General features: G+C 46.6%; 1 protein-coding gene across 2 annotated transcripts in view; it reads right to left on the bottom strand.

Annotated features, from left to right (window-relative positions):
• The window catches only part of vta1 (vesicle (multivesicular body) trafficking 1), a 138,023-nt gene that overhangs the window by 21,260 nt on the left and 96,377 nt on the right, over positions 1-20,386 (bottom strand). Inside the window, exons 6-7 of one of the 2 annotated variants that reach the window (XM_056294847.1) lie at positions 6,718-6,987; positions 2,371-2,448 (exon numbers count right to left, since the gene is read on the bottom strand). In XM_056294847.1, coding sequence (XP_056150822.1) covers positions 2,371-2,448; positions 6,718-6,987 — 348 coding nt within the window. The remainder of the gene's footprint in view (positions 1-2,370; positions 2,449-6,717; positions 6,988-20,386) is intronic. The other variant, XM_056294848.1, reaches the window with a different exon arrangement.

The following is a 20,386-nucleotide window of genomic DNA, read 5'->3' as shown; positions in this document are numbered from 1 at the left end:
GGAAGAGAGACAGAGACTGAGACAGTCAGAAAGAGATGGAGAGAAGGGAGAGAGACAGAGACTGAGACAGTCAGAAAGAGATGGAGAGAAGGAAGAGACAGAGACTGAGACAGTCAGAAAGAGATGGAGAGAAGGGCGAGAGACAGAGACTGAGACAGTCAGAAAGAGATGGAGAGAAGGGAGAGAGACAGAGACTGAGACAGTCAGAAAGAGATGGAGAGAAGGGAGAGAGACAGAGACTGAGACAGTCAGAAAGAGATGGAGAGAAGGGAGAGAGACAGAGACTGAGACAGTCAGAAAGAGATGGAGAGAAGGAAGAGAGACAGAGACTGAGACAGTCAGAAAGAGATGGAGAGAAGGAAGAGAGACAGAGACTGAGACAGTCAGAAAGAGATGGAGAGAAGGAAGAGAGACAGAGACTGAGACAGTCAGAAAGAGATGGAGAGAAGGGAGAGAGACAGAGACTGAGACAGTCAGAAAGAGATGGAGAGAAGGAAGAGACAGAGACTGAGACAGTCAGAAAGAGATGGAGAGAAGGGCGAGAGACAGAGACTGAGACAGTCAGAAAGAGATGGAGAGAAGGGAGAGAGACAGAGACTGAGACAGTCAGAAAGAGATGGAGAGAAGGAAGAGAGACAGAGACTGAGACAGTCAGAAAGAGATGGAGAGAAGGGAGAGAGACAGAGACTGAGACAGTCAGAAAGAGATGGAGAGAAGGGAGAGAGACAGAGACTGAGACAGTCAGAAAGAGATGGAGAGAAGGAAGAGAGACAGAGACTGAGACAGTCAGAAAGAGATGGAGAGAAGGAAGAGAGACAGAGACTGAGACAGTTAGAAAGAGATGGAGAGAAGGAAGAGAGACAGACTGAGACAGTCAGAAAGAGACAAAGATAAGTAGGCTGACGGAGAAACAGGGAAGTAAGGAGGAAGTGGAAGTGGTAGTAAGAGAGAAAGAAGGAGGAAGTGGAAGTGGTAGTAAGAAACAAAGAAAGAGGAAGTGGAAGTGGTAGTGAGAGACAAAGAAGGAGGAAGTGGAAGTGGTAGTGAGAGACAAAGAAAGAGGAAGTGGAAGTGGTAGTGAGAGACAAAGAAGGAGGAAGTGGAAGTGGTAGTGAGAGACAAAGAAAGAGGAAGTGGAAGTGGTAGTGAGAGACAAAGAAGGAGGAAGTGGAAGTGGTAGTAAGGAGGAAGTGGAAGTGGAAGTGGTAGTAAGAGAGAAAGGAGGAAGTGGAAGTGGCAGTAAGAGAGGAAGAAGGAGGAAGTGGAAGTGGAAGTAAGAGACAAAGAAGGTGGACATGGTAGTAAGGAGTAAGTGGAACTGGTAGTAAGGAGTAAGTGGAAGTGGAAGTAAGAGAGAAAGAAGAAGGAAGTGGGAGTGGTAGTAAGAGAAAAAGGAGGAAGTGGAGAGTGGTAGTAAGGAGTAAGAGGAAGTGGAAGTGGTAGTAAGAGAGAAAGAAGGGAGGAAGTGGAAGTAAGAGAGAAAGAAGGAGGAAGTGGAAGATGTAGTAAGAGAGAAAGAAGGAGGAAGTGGAAGTGGAAGTAAGAGACAAAGAAGGAGTTAGTGGAAGTGGTAGTAAGGAGTAAGTGGAAGTGGTAGTAAGAGAGAAAGAAGGAGGAAGTGGAAGTGGTAGTTAGGAGGAAGTGGAAGTGGTAGTAAGAGAGAAAGAAGGAGTAAGTGGAAGTGGTAGTAAGAGAGAAGGAAGGAGTAAGTGGAAGTGGTAGTAAGGAGTAAGTGGAAGTGGTAGTAAGAGAGAAAGGAGGAGGAAGTGGAAGTGGTAGTAAGACAGAAAGGAGGAAGTGGAAGTGGTAGTAAGAGAGAAAGAAGGAGGAAGTGGTAGTTAGGAGTAAGTGGAAGTGGAAGTGGTAGTAAGAGAGAAAGAAGGAGTAAGTGGAAGTGGTAGTAAGAGAGAAAGAAGGAGTAAGTGGAAGTGGTAGTAAGGAGTAAGTGGAAGTGGTAGTAAGAGAGAAAGGAGGAAGTGGAAGTGGTAGTAAGAGAGAAAGAAGGAGGAAGTGGTAGTTAGGAGTAAGTGGAAGTGGAAGTGGTAGTAAGAGAGAAAGAAGGAGTAAGTGGAAGTGGAAGTAAGAGACAAAGAAGGAGTAAGTGGAAGTGGAAGTAAGAGACAAAGAAGGAGTAAGTAGAAGTGGTAGTAAGGAGGAAGTGGAAGTGGTAGTAAGAGAGAAAGGAGGAGGAAGTGGAAGTGGTAGTAAGAGAGAAAGACAAGAGAAAGAGCATCAGAGGATGACAGGAAGAATGGGAAGGAGGGAAGAAAATGAACTAACGCCAAGTCTCAGTAAGCCCTGATGAAGGAGCAGTGTGTGTGTGTGTGTTTGTGTGTGTGTGTGTGTGTGTGTGTGTGTGTGCGTGCCTACCCCCCTGAGAGGTGTTGAGCAGTGAGGGGTCCACAGTGGGCACTGATCTGGGCATAGGCACTGGTTTGGCCGGCTCTCCTGGTCAAGACAAAACACTCCACGTTAGAGCAACAGTCACACGGTGTGTTCAGGCACACAGTGTGTTCAGTCACATAGTGTGTTCAGTCACGTGGTGTGTTCAGTCACATAGTGTGTTCAGTCACGTGGTGTGTTCAGTCACATAGTATGTTCAGGCACACAGTATGTTCAGGCGTAGTGTGTTCAGTAACGTGGTGTGTTTAGTAACATAGTGTGTTCAGTCACATGGTGTGTTCAAGCACACAGTGTGTTCAGTCACACAGTGTGTTCAGTCACATAGTGTGTTCAGTCACGTGGTGTGTTCAGTCACGTGGTGTGTTCAGTCACATACTATGTTCAGGCATAGTGTGTTCAGTAACGTGGTGTGTTTAGTCACATAGTGTGTTCAGTCACAGTGTGTTCAGTCACGTGGTGTGTTCAAGTACAGTGTGTTCAGTCACATAGTGTGTTCAGTCACGTGGTGTGTTCAGTCACACGATGTGTTCCGTCATAGTGTGTTCAAGCACACAGTGTGTTCAGTCACATAGTGTGTTCAGGCACACGGTTTGTTCAGTCACATAGTGTGTTCGGGCACACGCTGTGTTCAGTCACATAGCGTGTTCAGTCGCGTGGTGTGTTCAGTCACATAGTGTGTTCAGTCATGTGGTGTGTTCAAGCACACAGTGTGTTCAGTCATATGGTGTGTTCAGTCACATAGTGTGTTCAGTCACGTGGTGTGTTCAAGCACACAGTGCATTCAGTCACAGTGTGTTCAGTCACGTGGTGTGTTCAGTCACATAGTGTGTTCAGTCATGTGTTGTGTTCAGTCACACCGTGTGTTCAGGCACGGTGTGTTCAGACACACGGTGTGCTCAGTCACACGGTGTGCACTGTGCAAAGCCACAACGAAACAACAATGTAGGACGCACAATATCCAATCATTCACCCATCCATTATCCAAGACGCTCCTCCCAGCAGCAGTCGCTACGCGGCAGGCGGAGACACCTTGGACAGGCCGCCAGGACATCACAGCCCCCCCCCCCCCCCACACACACGCAAACACACACACACACACACAAACACACACACACACACACACACACACACACACACACACACACACACACACACACACATATGTACAAAACAGGCCTGATAATGTGAAGTTTCATCCACTACACTCAGGCCTTGCTGCCATTTGAGTAACACTGACCGGGATTGGGTAAACACACCTCTTCCGTCAACAAGACTCTGGGTGACTGGACCAGAACCAACATCAACCTGAAGTGTTTGGGTTCACGTCCAGCACAGCGGGGATAAATGACTTCATGGCAAAACATTTTAACTAATGTCTAAGAAATGAACAACCCTAATCATTTGCCTGTGGTGATTTTTTTTTGTACAGGGACAAAGGGTTGTGTAATCCGTTAAGCGCACAAACTGATGAGGGCGTATGTGTGTGTAGCTGCAAGGATGTGTGTAGTTTTGTTTCCCATGTCAAAGTAGAGGCAGAGCAGTAACAGAACATCTATTTGGTGTACAGAAACTGAGAAACTCTCTCTCTTACACACACACACACACACACACACACACACACACACACACACACACACACACACACACACACACACACACACACACACTGCAGGCTGTGAGAGCCACAGCTGAGTCCTGTGAGTGGCTGGTTTTTCAAGGGCAACTATCAGCGGAAAGATATTGTGCAACAAAGGGGGACACACTATTGGGTTATGCATAAATGTATATCAACATGGTGTTTAACAAATACAAAGACACTGTCCTGAGATTTACATGCAAATAAAATAACTTCTTGATGCATTGTTGGTGTATTTATCACAGTTCAGCCACAAAAATTCAAATCAGGAACACGTCTGTGCTGGTTCATTTTAACGGTGACTGTCTGGTGACACTTGACCCTACACATCATGTTGGAAATTGTGATAGTTTCCCTTTTATGGTCGTTTACTTCTAGCTGATTGGCTGACGCAACCTTTGTTTTGTTATTTTCACTCAGTTTTGATGCTATTAAAAAAGTTATTGGGTTAGAAAGAAATGTAATTGTCCTGAGATAAAAAGCCTCTGATATAGTGTGGAAGCGGGACAGGCTAAGCTAACTGCTAGCCCATGCAGACCAGCAGTTCTGATAACACCGAGGGCGGACTGACAGGATGTGGAAGCGGGGTAGGCTAAGCTAACTGCTAGCCCATGCAGACCAGCAATTCTGATAACACCGAGAGCAGTCTGATAGGATAGGGGAGTGCGGCAGGCTAAGCTAATTGCTAGCCCAGGCAGACCAGAAGTTCTGATAACTCCGAGGGCGGTCTGACAGGATAGGGGAGTGCGGCAGGCTAAACTACCTGCTAGCCCATGCAGACCAGCAGTTCTGATAACACCGAGGGCGGTCTGACAGGACGTGGAAGTGGGGCAGGCTAAGCTAATTGCTAGCCCAGGCAGACCAGAAGTTCTGATAACTCCGAGGGCGGTCTGACAGGATAGGGGAGTGCGGCAGGCTAAGCTAACTGCTAGCCCATGCAGACCGGCAGTCATCCTGGCTGGCGTTCGTTCTCTTGGACAGTGAAATTCTTTTTTGGGATATGTTGGATATATTTGTTTTTGTAGTTTTTTTGTAGTTTGGGTATGTGTGTCCTTGTAATGTGTGTTCTTGTAGTCAGGATATGTGTGTTCTTGTAGTCTGGATGTGTGTTTGTGTCTTTGTGTTGCACTGCTGTGGGCTGGGGGAAACAATATGTCATTTCATTTTATGTACTCAAGCGCATGAAATGAAATGGCAAATAAATGTTTCTGATTCCTGATATGTTGCTATATAGTATTTTAACTGAACCAGCCGGGGCAGACAGCTTAAGGAATGTGTATTGAGGCCTGTATCCATTTACACAATGTGTCTAAAACTGAACTGCAGGGAAGAACTACATGTGTCTTACTGGACTCAGTATTACAGCAGATGTCCCACAGAACACAGTTTATCTGTCAATATTTCCTGTTAATAACCCCAGAGAATCAATAAATACAGTATGCACATGTACCCATGTGGACCACAGATTTTTCTAAGCCAGTCTTCCTTCTCCGTCTCAGCCAGCAGGCTGTCGCTGAGCACTAGCTGACATAATAAAACTATCAACATAACACAAGAGAAAAGTAATCGTCCTCACATGTCCTCACATGTCATAGTGTTTAGAGATGACGTGGCCTTCTGTCAGAAAATTACTCTCCCCATTGAAAGAAATATCTAAATGTTCCGCACAACAAAACTCAATCAGCTCAGTATTGCAATATTTTCATTATACTTTAGAATATTTATTCATGCTTTAAGTGGATTTCAGTTCAGTGTGTTCAGTCACACACAATGAGAACATTTAATATGCACACTTTATTTTCATATGATGTCGTGGCATCTACACTTCAGTTCAGTGTGTTCAGTCACACTGTGTGTTCAGGCACACAGTGTTTTCAGGCACATGGTGTGCTCAGTCACACAGTGTATTCAGTCACATGGTGTGCTCAGTCACACGGTGTGTTCAGGCACATAGTGTGCTCAGCCACAGTGTTCAGTCATAGTGTGTTCAGGCACACAGTGTGTTCAGTCACACTGTGTGTTCAGGCACACAGTGTGTTCAGTCACACATTGTGTTCAGGCACGGGGTGTTCGGGCACATAGTGTGTTCAGTCACACATTGTGTTCAGGCACACATTGTGTTCAGACATACGGTGATCTCAGTCACACGGTGTGCACTGTGCAATGCAAAACCCTTCTAATAAATTGGAATGGAAGTCTTGAATGAAATAGTTTTGACTCAGTTTGTCCGCTGAGTTATGAAAACGTGATGTACATGTGAGTCTACCCAGGGGCTGCACAGCAAGTTGTTTTTTCAGCTATATTTTATATTTTCAGCAAATGATGTAGCACACTGCAGGGTATCACAACATGCAGCACATCACAAGGCATCGTGAAAAAATGGTATTGTCACCTATGTATCATGACACGTATACCATTTCCTGGAGTCCTTGCCATTAACCAGCCCTCATACAAATGCAACTTATATACAACAAGTGACATATATGTTTGTTCCTTCGCAACAACGCGTTTTTTGCCGAGTATAATTTATACTGCGGGGCGACTTGTGAGGCAGGAAATAGCCTCACAAGTTCCCCCACAAAGCGAGAGGCTTTGTGGGGGTAAGGTATGTGTGAGTACTTCAGTAACTGTGTGTGTGTGTGTGTGTGTGTGTGTGCATGTTTTTCTCCTCTCCCTACCTGTAGGTGGTGGGAGCTCGGCTGGTGTGTTGGCGGGAGCGTGGGCCCCCGGTGGGATATGAATGTTGTTGTAGTTGGCAGTGGGGCCCGTGGGGGGGCCCACTGCCCCAGAACCTGGCTCTTGGGTGAAACCGATCCCTGGGGCAGGTCCTGGACCTAGTTCCTGGTCTTGATGCTGGTCCTGGGGGAAGTGCGGCAGAGGGCCACCTCTGAATGAACCCTCCTGGGAGGGGCCCGGGGCCCAGAAACCCCCTTCGGCTCCTGATTCATCTGAAAGAGAGAAAGGAAAAGAGAGACAGAGACATGGTGATAAAAACACAACTTTCAGCACTTTCATAGAGCTCTCAATGGCATGTTGCAAATCAATACAGCAGGAACATGACCTTGACAACATGATCTTCACGCACCAGAATCCAAAAACTTTTGTGACAGTCTGGAAATCAAAGCTCACAGACCAAATCAGAAATGGCTTCAAGTAAAGACACAGAGGGAGATCTTCTCATGAGGCTGGTCAGCAGACGTCCTTCTCACTGGCTCAGGCTCTAACTGTCTGTGTGTGTGTGTGTGTGTGTGTGTGTGTGTGTGTGTGTGTGTGTGTGTGTGTGTGTGTGTGTGTGTTTACTTGTCAGTACGTCTCTCAGGACCAGTTCTAGACTTGTGTTAGGGTAAAGTTTTGGACAAAGTCAAAGTGAGGGTGCTGAAAAATAGATCTTATTCATCTTACTGACAGGTCTTCAGAGCTTCGAGCTTCTTCATGTGATAAGTGAAGATGTATCTCTCTGCTTCAGTATAATTAATTAGCATGAATGAATGAATGAATGAATGAATTATTTCGGTCATAATTTGTGTTCATATGCGACAGACAGAAAAAAAGAAAAACCTCCTGGTACGTCTTTACATCAGTTCATTTCACACAACAAAACTCAACCAGTCAATGACAGAGACAGGAAGAGGCTGAAGCCCAGGAGGGCTGGCTGTTGTCTGTCCTGTACAGTCCTGAAGGTAACCTGGAATACCCAGTGGCACCCCCAGAAATGTTTCATAGGGGGGGTCAAATGGGGCCACTGAAAATCTTGGGGTGGCACACCAAAACCAAAAGTCATGACTGAATTTCGGGGATTCTATGATGCTGTTGTAGTAAACTCTATAGGCTAGTGGAAAACTGTCAGTATGAGAGTTAAGAAAAATATACATTATTCATTTAAAGGAACAGCACCTAATGTAAAATATCAGGTAGAAGCATATTATGCATAATCAGAAGCATATTCTGCATATGCGACTCATGGCTGGGGGGGCCAGCGGGGGGGGGGGGCAGGGATAGTATCAGGGTGGCCGTGGCCACCCCTGGCCGCCCCTTGGGGGCGCCACTGGGAATATCAGTTACACAAGGAAGAAAAAAGAATTCATACTAAGTTGTAATCCTTAATTATTTTACATGTTAAAGATTTTCTGAAACTCAACAAGCGAGCTACACAATTGCATCTCCTCATAAGACCATTCCATAGCCTGACTCCCAAAACTGACACACGTCTGTATTTTACACTGCTTCTGACTTTACATGTTTCAAAAATACACAACCCTAGCTCTAGCTCGAAAAAGTATTTCCAATTTTTTTATGTAAATACACAATATCTAAGAATTTTAAGGTGCAGGAGCGTATAAATAATGGATTAGTAGATTCACAGTAGCAAGCGGTTCTATAGATGCAATCAATTAATACGTATGTTTTTGAATCTTTCCACCTTAATTTCAACGGTTACACATTCCTTGATTAAAATAAATGTATGTAATAAATGTATCCCCACTATTCCAACCATCTCCCATAATATTCATCATTATTCATTTATATTGCTCAAGATCTTTTATGGCTCTGACGGCCATAACTTTGGCCTGTTCTGGTGTGCCATTCAGTCTTGTCTTTACTTTACAATTCCTTGTCCAAGTGTCCTGAATTGGTTTTTCCTTTCTCAGGATTCTAGCTCGTCTTGCAGCTTCAGCATTTGTCTTTGTGAGGTGCTGGTTGACATATACCCCTGTGCCCTCCAGGTTGTTTGCATACTTCCCCACCGTAACTTTATGTTTCTGCCCAGCAGTCTAATGATGATGATTGGCCCGTTGTTTAGTTTTTGGGGTGTGGTGTGGCCAGCAGCTATAGCCTTACTGTCCATAGGAACGTCTTTGCTAGTGAAAAACGTCAGGACTTGCTGCTGCAGTGTGTACAGTTCACCTCCTGGCGCAGCCTCTCCCCGCGTGCCGCCTGCTGTGATCCCTGCATATGAGCGGAGAGTTGTCTCGAGCCCAGCTATCACGAGGTCAACCGTCCTTGTGGACTGTTCCAAATCTACTTTTCTTTCAAGCGCTTCAATGTTCTTGTCATTCTCTCTGATCACAGCCTTCAGTTGTCACACTTCATCAGTTAACTCCGTTAGGCCCGTCTGTTGTTTTGCCACCTTACTTCCTTCCTCTGACATGAGTTCAGAGACGTTTTGAGCTCTTCCATTCTTCAGCTAGCCTCTTGGTAGCCACGTCTTTCTCCTGGTTAGTTACGACAACGCTTGAATGACTGAAACAACTTCCTTGCTTGCAGATATGGCAGCTAGGTCTTGTTGCTGCTGCTGCTGCTGCTGCTGCGTAGACGTCACGCTAGCGTCTCAACTTCTGCTGGCTTGTTAGAGCCAGAAAACACAACGCAGTTTACCAGCAGCTATTTGATGATGACGAGGGAGATACAGAGATTAAAACAGGGTGTGTGTGTGTGTGTGTGTGTGTGTGTGTGTGTGTGTGTGTGTGTGTGTGTGTGTGTGCACTGACAGAAGTGCCATGGAGTGAATGAGTCACATATGAGTCATCAATGTATAGGAACTCAAGAAAAAAACAGTGCGAATAACAGAAGAGATAAAGAGGGAGAGATAGAATCAAGAATAAAAACAGGAAAAGACAGACAGGACAGAGAGACAGACAAGAAAGAAAAAGAAAGAAAGAAGGAAAGAAAAAGAAAGAGAAATTAAATTAGGAAAGAAAAAGGAATGAAAGAAAAAAATTAAGAAAGAAGGAAAGAATGAAAGAAACAAAAGAAGGAAAAGAGGCAAGAAAGAAACTAAGAAGGAAAGAGAGAGAGAAGGAAAGAGAGAGAGAAGGAAAGAGAGAGAAGGAAAGAGAGAGCGAAGGAAAGAGAGAGAGAAGGAAAGAGAGAGAGAAGGAAAGAGAGAGAGAAGGAAAGAGAGAGAGAGAAGGAAAGAGAGAGAGAGAAGGAAAGAGAGAGAGAAGGAAAGAGAGAGAGAAGGAAAGCGAGAGAGAGAAGGAAAGAGAGAGAGAAGGAAAGCGAGAGAGCGAAGGAAAGAGAGAGAGAAGGAAAGAGAGAGAGAAGGAAAGAGAGAGCGAAGGAAAGAGAGAGAGAAGGAAAGAGAGAGAAGGAAAGAGAGAGAGAAGGAAAGAGAGAGAGAGAAGGAAAGAGAGAGCGAAGGAAAGAGAGAGCGAAGGAAAGAGAGAGAGAAGGAAAGAGAGAGAGAAGGAAAGAGAGAGAAGGAAAGAGAGAGCGAAGGAAAGAGAGAGAGAAGGAAAGAGAGAGAAGGAAAGAGAGAGAGAAGGAAAGAGAGAGAGGAAAGAGAGAGAAGGAAAGAGAGAGCGAAGGAAAGAGAGAGAGAAGGAAAGAGAGAGAGAAGGAAAGAGAGAGAAGGAAAGAGAGAGCGAAGGAAAGAGAGAGCGAAGGAAAGAGAGAGAGAAGGAAAGAGAGAGAAGGAAAGAGAGAGAGAAGGAAAGAGAGAGAGAGAAGGAAAGAGAGAGAGAAGGAAAGAGAGAGAGAGAAGGAAAGAGAGAGAGAGAAGGAAAGACAGAGAGAAGGAAAGACAGAGCGAAGGAAAGAGAGAGAGAAGGAAAGAGAGAGAGAAGGAAAGAGAGAGAGAAGGAAAGCGAGAGAGAGAAGGAAAGAGAGAGAGAGAAGGAAAGAGAGAGAGAGAAGGAAAGAGAGAGAGAGAAGGAAAGAGAGAGAGAAGGAAAGAGAGAGAGAGAAGGAAAGAGAGAGAGAGAAGGAAAGAGAGAGAGAGAAGGAAAGCGAGAGAGAGAAGGAAAGAGAGAGAGAGAAGGAAAGAGAGAGAGAGAAGGAAAGAGAGAGAGAGAAGGAAAGAGAGAGAGAGAGAAGGAAAGAGAGAGAGAAGGAAAGAGAGAGAGAAGGAAAGCGAGAGAGAGAAGGAAAGAGAGAGAGAGAAGGAAAGAGAGAGAGAGAAGGAAAGCGAGAGAGAGAAGGAAAGAGAGAGAGAGAAGGAAAGAGAGAGAGAAGGAAAGAGAGAGAGAAGGAAAGAGAGAGAGAGAAGGAAAGAGAGAGAGAGAAGGAAAGAGAGAGAGAAGGAAAGAGAGAGAGAGAAGGAAAGCGAGAGAGAGAAGGAAAGAGAGAGAGAAGGAAAGAGAGAGAGAGAAGGAAAGAGAGAGAGAGAAGGAAAGAGAGAGAGAGAAGGAAAGCGAGAGAGAGAAGGAAAGAGAGAGAGAGAAGGAAAGAGAGAGAGAGAAGGAAAGCGAGAGAGAGAAGGAAAGAGAGAGAGAGAAGGAAAGAGAGAGAGAAGGAAAGAGAGAGAGAAGGAAAGAGAGAGAGAAGGAAAGAGAGAGAGAGAAGGAAAGAGAGAGAGAGAAGGAAAGAGAGAGAGAGAAGGAAAGAGAGAGAGAGAAGGAAAGCGAGAGAGAGAAGGAAAGCGAGAGAGAGAAGGAAAGAGAGAGAGAGAAGGAAAGAGAGAGAGAGAAGGAAAGAGAGAGAGAAGGAAAGAGAGAGAGAGAGAAGGAAAGAGAGAGAGAAGGAAAGAGAGAGAGAAGGAAAGCGAGAGAGAGAAGGAAAGAGAGAGAGAGAAGGAAAGAGAGAGAGAGAAGGAAAGCGAGAGAGAGAAGGAAAGAGAGAGAGAAGGAAAGAGAGAGAGAAGGAAAGAGAGAGAGAGAAGGAAAGAGAGAGAGAGAAGGAAAGAGAGAGAGAAGGAAAGAGAGAGAGAGAAGGAAAGCGAGAGAGAGAAGGAAAGAGAGAGAGAAGGAAAGAGAGAGAGAGAAGGAAAGAGAGAGAGAGAAGGAAAGAGAGAGAGAAGGAAAGAGAGAGAGAGAAGGAAAGAGAGAGAGAGAAGGAAAGAGAGAGAGAAGGAAAGAGAGAGAGAGAAGGAAAGAGAGAGAGAGAAGGAAAGAGAGAGAGAAGGAAAGAGAGAGAGAAGGAAAGAGAGAGAGAGAAGGAAAGAGAGAGAGAAGGAAAGAGAGAGAGAGAAGGAAAGAGAGAGAGAGAAGGAAAGAGAGAGAGAGAAGGAAAGCGAGAGAGAGAAGGAAAGAGAGAGAGAAGGAAAGCGAGAGAGAGAAGGAAAGAGAGAGAGAGAAGGAAAGAGAGAGAGAGAAGGAAAGCGAGAGAGAGAAGGAAAGAGAGAGAGAAGGAAAGAGAGAGAGAGAAGGAAAGAGAGAGAGAAGGAAAGAGAGAGAGAGAGAAGGAAAGAGAGAGAGAGAAGGAAAGAGAGAGAGAAGGAAAGCGAGAGAGAAGGAAAGAGAGAGAGAAGGAAAGAGAGAGCGAAGGAAAGAGAGAGAGAAGGAAAGAGAGAGAGAAGGAAAGAGAGAGCGAAGGAAAGAGAGAGAGAAGGAAAGAGAGAGAGAAGGAAAGAGAGAGAGAGAAGGAAAGAGAGAGAGAAGGAAAGAGAGAGAGAAGGAAAGAGAGAGAGAGAAGGAAAGAGAGAGAGAGAAGGAAAGAGAGAGAGAGAAGGAAAGAGAGAGAGAAGGAAAGAGAGAGAGAGAAGGAAAGAGAGAGAGAAGGAAAGAGAGAGAGAAGGAAAGAGAGAGAGAGAAGGAAAGAGAGAGAGAGAAGGAAAGCGAGAGAGAGAAGGAAAGAGAGAGAGAGAAGGAAAGAGAGAGAGAGAAGGAGAGAGAGAGAGAGAAGGAAAGAGAGAGAGAAGGAAAGAGAGAGAGAAGGAAAGAGAGAGAGAAGGAAAGCGAGAGAGAGAGAAGGAAAGAGAGAGAGAGAGAAGGAAAGAGAGAGAGTCACACAGAAACAGACAGACAGACAGGCAGTTGGGTCTGCCGGCTGCCGGCTGCTGCTGCCACTGCTGCTCCACATGGACATGGACACTGTGCAGACACTTTGGCCGTCTCAGCAACCACACGGCCTCGGAAGAAGACAACGTCTCTCTGCAGCCACCACATCTTCACAGATTTAACATGTTGTGCAGCGATTCGCTGACACAGGCTGTATATGACACCACTGTGTTAAACCCCCCCCCCTGCCCCCCCCGCCCCGCCTCCCTCTTCATGCCTCCAACTCTGTCATTACTTCATTACTGACAGGAAGGTAGACGGGCATTAAGAGCAGAGCTGAGACTCGGGGCCTGAGGAAAATATTTTCACTTGCAAATGATCATTAATGTTATTATCTTCTTTTCTTCTTCTTCTCCTTTACTTACTCAGGGAACGGTGGCGGAGCACCAGCCGGCCTCATAGTCACACAGTAGGAGAAGCTCGCCAGTAACCCCAGGGTTGCGGGTTCTAATCCCAGGACTGTCTGGGTAATCCTGGTTTGGATTGCGCTGCCCGGGGGACTGCTTGCATCATTCAGATATGACCAGTGTGTAACTGTGCCCTTGAGCAAGGTATTTCAATCACAACTGTGGCTGACACTGTGCTGCTCTCAGTCTGGCAAATATAGACGGTTAAATTAAACGTTCCCACTGCAAAAACGAAAAAGAAAGAACGAAAAGATAAAACAAGTAGAACTCCAGGCTGTGCTCGCTGTGGCCGCGTTACAACATGTGGCGCACCATGCAGCCCTAGTCCTGATTATAACATCTGATGCATTTCCGGCTGCGACGGGTGTCTTGCCATTGCTAGGCAGCCACAGAATCTGCTGTCAATCACATGTGTGCTAGCATTAGCAATAAGTGAATTAGCTTACACAACTCTACCCATCCATGAGCTGTGGGTAGTGACTGAAAGGGTGAGATGGTGGATACGAGCGGCTGAACTGAGTTTCCTCCGTAGGGTGTCTGGGCTCAGCCTTAGAGATAGGGGTGAGGAGCTCGGACATCCGGAGGAGCTCGGAGTAGAGCCGCTGCTCCTTCATGTCGAAAGGAGCCAGTTGAGGTGGTTCAGCATCTGATTAGGATGCCTCCTGGGCCCCTTCCTTTGGAGGTTTACCGGGTATGTCCAACTGGGAGGAGACCCCGGGGTAGACCCAGAACTCACTGGAGGGACTACATGTCCAGTCTGGCCCGGGAACACCTTGGGATCCCCCAGGAGGAGCTGGAGGGCGTTGCTGGGGAGAGGGACGTCTGGAGTAGTGCCCTACTTAGCTTGCTGCCACCACGACCCCACCCCGAGGAGCGGCTGGTGATGAGATGAGAACTCTAGCCATCCCACTTGTCAGTACTTCTTATTATTGTCAAATGCATTTATTTCTGTAGAACATGGAGAGGCGGAGAGCTTGCTTTAGCTCATTCTCTTCCATGCTTCTTGTGAGCGGCTGAGTTGAGAAGGTCCGCCCCTTGGAACCTCTGTTTGGACAGCGGTGAAAAAGCAGCAGTGATGTTGGGCGTTGATCTGCTCAAGAGTTGAACTTTTTTTTTAACTTCAGGTGCTCAGGGTGTTTCTCTGAAAAGTAGAAAAAAAGCGAGCAAAACGCTTCAAAGCCAATGAAAATAAGTAGAAAATGGCGCCTCTTGCTACCAAAGAAGCATCCAGTGTCGCAGCCTAATTCAACCTCCACACACGCATGTGACAGCCCAGTAGAGTCATGTCCTCCTCCTCCTCCTGCTGACTGACTTCCGCCACAGCCTCCCATAGGCGACCACTGAGCAGGTCCACCGGAGGCTTGCTTAAAAGCACTTCAGTGGGAGTCACTAGAGAATGTAGCCTTCACCCTCCCCACTGACGTCTTGTGTGTCCTGTGGCGTTTTGAACTGCTGACTTGTGAGTCACACACCCCACTTCTTCAGTGGAGAGGGAAAAGTGGATGACAAAACTCGGTTGCCATCATCAGGAAAGCGAAACCGACACCGCCATCATTAGAGGAATAAAAGGGTGAGTAAGAGAGAGACAGACAGAGAGAGAGAGAGGCTGAGACAACAAGAAAGACTGACATTTTAGGGAGAGAATGGAAGAGGATGATGAGTGACATCAGCAGACACCTAGAGATACAGTACATCAGAGAGGATGTGTGTGTGTGTGTGTGTGTGTGTGTGTGTGTGTGTGTGTGTGTGTGTGTGTGAGAGAGGATTTAGCCTCTGGGGAAATGGCCAATATTTTGGGGCTTCAGGCGTAGCTGCTGGCTGCTCATTTCCGTTTCCTCTAATGGACTACATTTATATAGTGCTTTATCTAGACACCCAAAGTGCTTCACCGTGAAGGTGAAACCTCACCTCAACCACCACGAATGTGTAGCGCCACCTGGTGATGCACTGCAGAACGCTCCCCACACATCAGCTTGAGGTGGAGAGGGAGGAACCATTGAGCCAGTTACATGGGGGATGATGAGGTGGCCAGGTGGGGAGAGCCAGGGTGGGAATGTTGCCAGGACACCGGGGACCCCCCCCCCCCTACTCTTTGTGATAAGTGCCATGAGATCTTTAATGACCACAGTGAGTCAGGACCTCGGTTTAGTGTCTCACCTGAAGGACGGTGTCTCCTACAGCACAGATTTTTGTTGTTTATTAGACCCAGACGGGGATATATATATATATATATATGTGTGTGTGTGTGTGTGAAATACAATCCTATATGGCTTAATCCAGTCTATACTGGTCTGTTCCTCAAGACAGTAACTGGACTGACAGGGGTGGAGTCCTGGAATCATAATAACTGACGCAAATTAAGCAGCCATGCCTAATCACAGGGGAGAGAGAGAGTTTACCACTGAACATACACACTCGCATACATACTGGGGGAGACAGGGGGATTTTTATATGCACACACACACACACACACACATATATATATATATATATATATATATATAGTATCTTAGCTGTTCCTAGGACTGCACTCCTCTGGACAGAGACCTCAGATGCTGCTCCCAGAACTTGCTGGAGCCACTCTCCCAGTTTGGGGATCACAGCTCGTGTTACCACAGGGACCACTTTGGACTTCACTTTCCACATCCCATCAGTTCCTCCTTCAGCCCTTGGTACATCTCTGTCTTCCCATGCTCCGTCTTTCTAATGTGGCTTTCAGCAGAGATTGCTGCATCTATCACTTCTGCGCTCTCCTGCTCCTTGTCACCCCCCACTATCTCTGGAAGGTGGGCCAGCACCGGCCGACTCCACCTTTACCAGCTGCAACATTACAGCCATGAACACACTGATCTGTCAATAATTATAAACCAATAATACATTGATTCTGAAGTGCACAATTTTGCATGATGAATACTTTTGGTACTTAAAGTATATACAGTTCTACTACTTTTTTTACTCAAGTAAAATGTTGAATGTAGGATATTTATTTGTAACTGAGTGTATGTATTTATACAATGGTATATGACTTTATATATCGCGTATATCATGGCATTCACAGTACAGTGAGGGTTTTTCTTTGGAAGGGGGGAGGGGGGGTCAAAACCAGCAGCTATTCATCAGAGGATTTTTTCTCCTCCTGGTTTATGTGCACTGTGGCAGAGTGGGATGTGGACCAGCTGTCCTGAGTTGGTCTATTGGTCTAATTAACCCAGGACAGATAAATTGGTCCCATCTTCATTTGGGGTGTGGAAGCAATCAATCTGTCCTGAGCTAATTAGATAGGATTGGGTGGCACGGTGGCGCAGTGGTTAGCACGGCCGCCTAACAGCAAGGAGGTCCTGGGTTCGAGCCCCGGGATAGTCGAACCTTGAGGGGTCGTCCCGGGTCACCCTCTGTGTAGAGTTTGCATGTTCTCCCCATGTCTGCATGGGTTTCCTCTGGCTGCTCCGGTTTCCTCCCACAGTCCAAAGACCTGTAGGTCAGTTGAATCGGCTGTACTAATTGTCCCTATGTGTGTGCGTGTGCGTGTGTGGGACTTGTGATGGTCTGGCGGCCTGTCCCCGCCTGCCGCCCAATCACAGCTGGGATAGGCTCCAGCATCCCCGTGACCCTGACAGCAGGATAAGTGGTTTGGGTAATGGATGGATATATTATTTTACGTAAAAAGTCTGATTATTTCTTCCCCCTCTGATATACACACAGTGATAAGTCGGCGTACACGGCTGAGAGGGATTTTAATGTTAATCTTGTTTTACAGCTAACTGTAGTTTACAGCTAACTGTAGTTTACAGCTAACTGTAGTTTACAGCTAACTGTAGTGAGAAATGGAATGGATCGTGACCTCCGGCCTGCACCGGGGCGGTTTGCAGCGGAGTGGGAAATGGCCGGGATGAGAGTCAGCACCTCCAAGTCTGAGGCCATGGTTCTCTACCGGAAAATGGCGGATTGCTCCCTCCGGGTTGGGGATGAGTTGTTGCCTCAAGTGAAGGAGTTCAAGTATCTCGGGGTCTTGTTCACGAGTAGATTTTGTTGACTGTGTGGTCGTGGTTGTTCGTGTGGGGATAGGTCAAGTTGTTAATATGTGACAGTTGGTTAGTTATGTAGTTATTTCCTTTCCCACCAGTGAAGTCAGGCTGGGCTCCTGTGCTAGCACTCGGATCGCTGCACATGAGCACATTTCCCTGGGCCTGGAAATGGCTCCTCTCTTTTTCAAGCTCAGAGGGGTCTTCGTGGTAATAGGGGGATTCTTTAGGGGGGCGTACATAGCACAGAGGAATAGGTCTTTCTGTGCTGACAGTAGATTTTCCTTCATTTTTATCCAAGCATGTGATTTTTCGAGTCTTAATTTTTTTTTATAAAATTGTGTAGTTTAGCTTTGTAGCACCATATCATGAGTCCCCCTGAGTTCCTGCGAGGGTATAATGACTCTCTGTAGTCGGAGGGGCAGTGAGCGGCAACGTCTTCCTCACACCACGCCTCCTGCAGAGTGATTATGTCCGTGTTCCTGATGCATTGTTGGAAATCTCTATTGAGGCTTGTTCCAGCAGAGGCTGAGGATTTCACACCTCGGGTACTCCATCAGCTTACAGACATACTCATCTCTCGCTGACATCTCTTCTTATTGAAAAGAGACCAACTTTAAAAACAGATAACTGTTACTTGAGAAGCAAAGGCACTAGTGGAATGTATATACAGGTATAAGCGGCATATATGTACATATACTACATACATTTACTCACACATACGTACACACATACATACGTATATACACAAACACACATAGACTGCATATATAGCGTTTCTTCCCGAAACTGTCAATGGTGTTGAGTGCTGGACTAACGAGGAGCGGAATATCAACACGGATACAGGCAAACAGATTTGAATGCATAGCAGTACAGGCCGCTGTCGGGCGTCTCGCACTTCTTTGTGAAAAAAACATTAGCAGCTGATGAGTTCCTGTATCCGTGTTGATATACACACACAGCGTATATATATATATATATATATATATATATATATATATACACATACAGCGTATATCTATGTACACGTCTCTCTCTCTCTCTCTGTGTCTAGTAATGGAAGTCTTTTTGAATAACCACCCTGAAGTTTACATCTACAATTTCTCCTTTTACAAATGGCGTGCATGTCGGTCAGTCAGCCAACAGGCCGAACACATGACTGGTGAGTTAAGCAGCTGCTCAACCAGCCAGCCAGTCCCATAGGCAGTCAGTCAGTAGTGATTTCAGGAAGCTATTCATCCAGTCTTTTTGTCAGTCTGTCGGTCAGTAAGACGGTCCTATTGTTAATACAATCATTCAGTGTTAAGCAATAAACTCCACAGTGACTCAGGAAAAATCTGTTCAGGAATAAAAATGGCTCCTTCATGAGGCCAACTCACAATTTACCCCCCCCCCCCAACCTCCCCCACGTGTCTTTCTGGACTTGACTGGATTGGTGAATTCTTACAACATTTCCAATTTGTTCTTTATTTTTCTGACAAATAGGCCAAAAACCCCACATTTTTTTCTTCAGTTTAGCTCTTTAGCTCTCCCCCTCTCTGTGTCTCTGTCTCCCCCTCTCTGTGTCTCTCTGTCTCTCTTGTCTGTCGCACTCTCTCTCTCTCTCTCTCTCTCTCTCTCTCTCTCTCTCTCTCTCTCTCTCTCTCTCTCTCTCTCTCTCTCTCTCTCTCTCTCATTCTTTTCCTCTTGCAAAACATGTCCTCCTCCCAGCCAATGGAAAGTCAGACCACAGTGACTTTGACACAATGGTCTTTCTGTACCTACCACTGTGTGTGTGTGTGTGTGTGTGTGTGTGTGTGTGTGTGTGAGAACCAGTGGTTGTGTCCTCTAGAGGTTCATTAGCCTACTTAACATGGTTCAGATTCATGCTGAACTCAGTTGGCCATGGCCCGGCCTCTCCATGGCCCGGCCTCTCCATGGCCCGGCCTCCTATAAGAGGCCCGGCCTCTTATAGGAGGCCGGGCTGTATAAGGGCTGTGTGGGCCGGGCCAGAACAGAAAGGGATGCGGAGCGTTGTACAGTTGTGCAGTGCAGTCTGTAGTGGTGTGTAGTTGTGTAGTTGTGGTGTGTTGAGAGTCCTGGTATGGTGGTCCTCGCTATGTAAGAAGTAAAACAGAGCTGGAGAACCCGGTACCTGTCTTTTTCCCAGTGAAGGTGCTGGTTCAGTTAAAGCGTCCACGTGTTTAATTAACGTGTTCTCGTCAATACTCGTGACTTTACCACACTTGTTGAATTAAGGAACAGAAGTGACGTTGTGTGCGACCTCATTTCCAACACTGTGTTTGAGACTTTTGGGGACGCGTCTCTATTTCTGTTTTTCGCCTGTCCAAAAAGTGAATGATATGGAGCGCCTTCATTTCACTGGTCACGTTTCAGTCTCGCTCTTGTTCGCTGCCACTCGCCACGGTGTCCTTCGTCCATCTTCGTCCATCTTCGTCCATCTTTCCTGGGCCAGACAGCAGATGTGGGTGTGCAGAAGAAGCGGTGTGGACAGAACTGCTAGTGCTGGCTCTGTGTGTTGGTGCCCCTCAACCTAACCAGCACTATACGCTCATTGTCTTCTTCTGTGTGTAGCCTGCTATGCTAACGTCACCGAGGAGCAGCAGCAGCACCAGCCTGCTATGTTTTTAACCTTGGCAAGCTTGCTAACTGTGACTAAAACGGTGCAGTGTTTCGTTTCTCCAAGGGCCCTGAGACACCAGGCCGACGGTCGGCTCTCGGCCAATGTCGGGCCATCAGTGAGCGTCTGTGATCCTAGTTTTCGAGGTGTGTCCCGCACCGTCGGCACTTGTCGGACCCCCGTCGGCAGCTTTCCGGACGATTCAGCATGTTGAATCGGCGGAGCCCGTCGGTGACAGCGATCACACCGATTGGCTGTTCAGAACGTACATGCTAGCAGGCCGTTGGCTGCTAGCATGGTGCTGCTTTGTGGCGTGTTGAGGCGCTTCTTTTTGGCCCGGATGGCAGGCGACGTGAGGCGACGCAACAGTCGGCCTTCGTTGCTGTCAGTGGGTAGGGTGTGTCTGGGCCGTAAGGCTTTTAAATGACTCTCTCACCCAGAGGCAGAACAGCCTGTGATAGCTTAGCTAGCATAAGAAGGACGGCTTGCATAGTGGCAAAACTATAGACACTGGTTCTTTGATAGCGAAACAAAAAAAAGAAAAGAAATCACAGGCGTCCGGGTTGCGTAGCGGTCTATTC

The sequence above is a fragment of the Lampris incognitus genome, chromosome 15 (assembly GCF_029633865.1).
Source record: "Lampris incognitus isolate fLamInc1 chromosome 15, fLamInc1.hap2, whole genome shotgun sequence".
Taxonomy (NCBI): domain Eukaryota; kingdom Metazoa; phylum Chordata; class Actinopteri; order Lampriformes; family Lampridae; genus Lampris; species Lampris incognitus.
The sequence above is the reverse complement of the archived record's forward strand: the minus strand, read 5'-3'. Positions and strand labels throughout refer to the sequence as shown.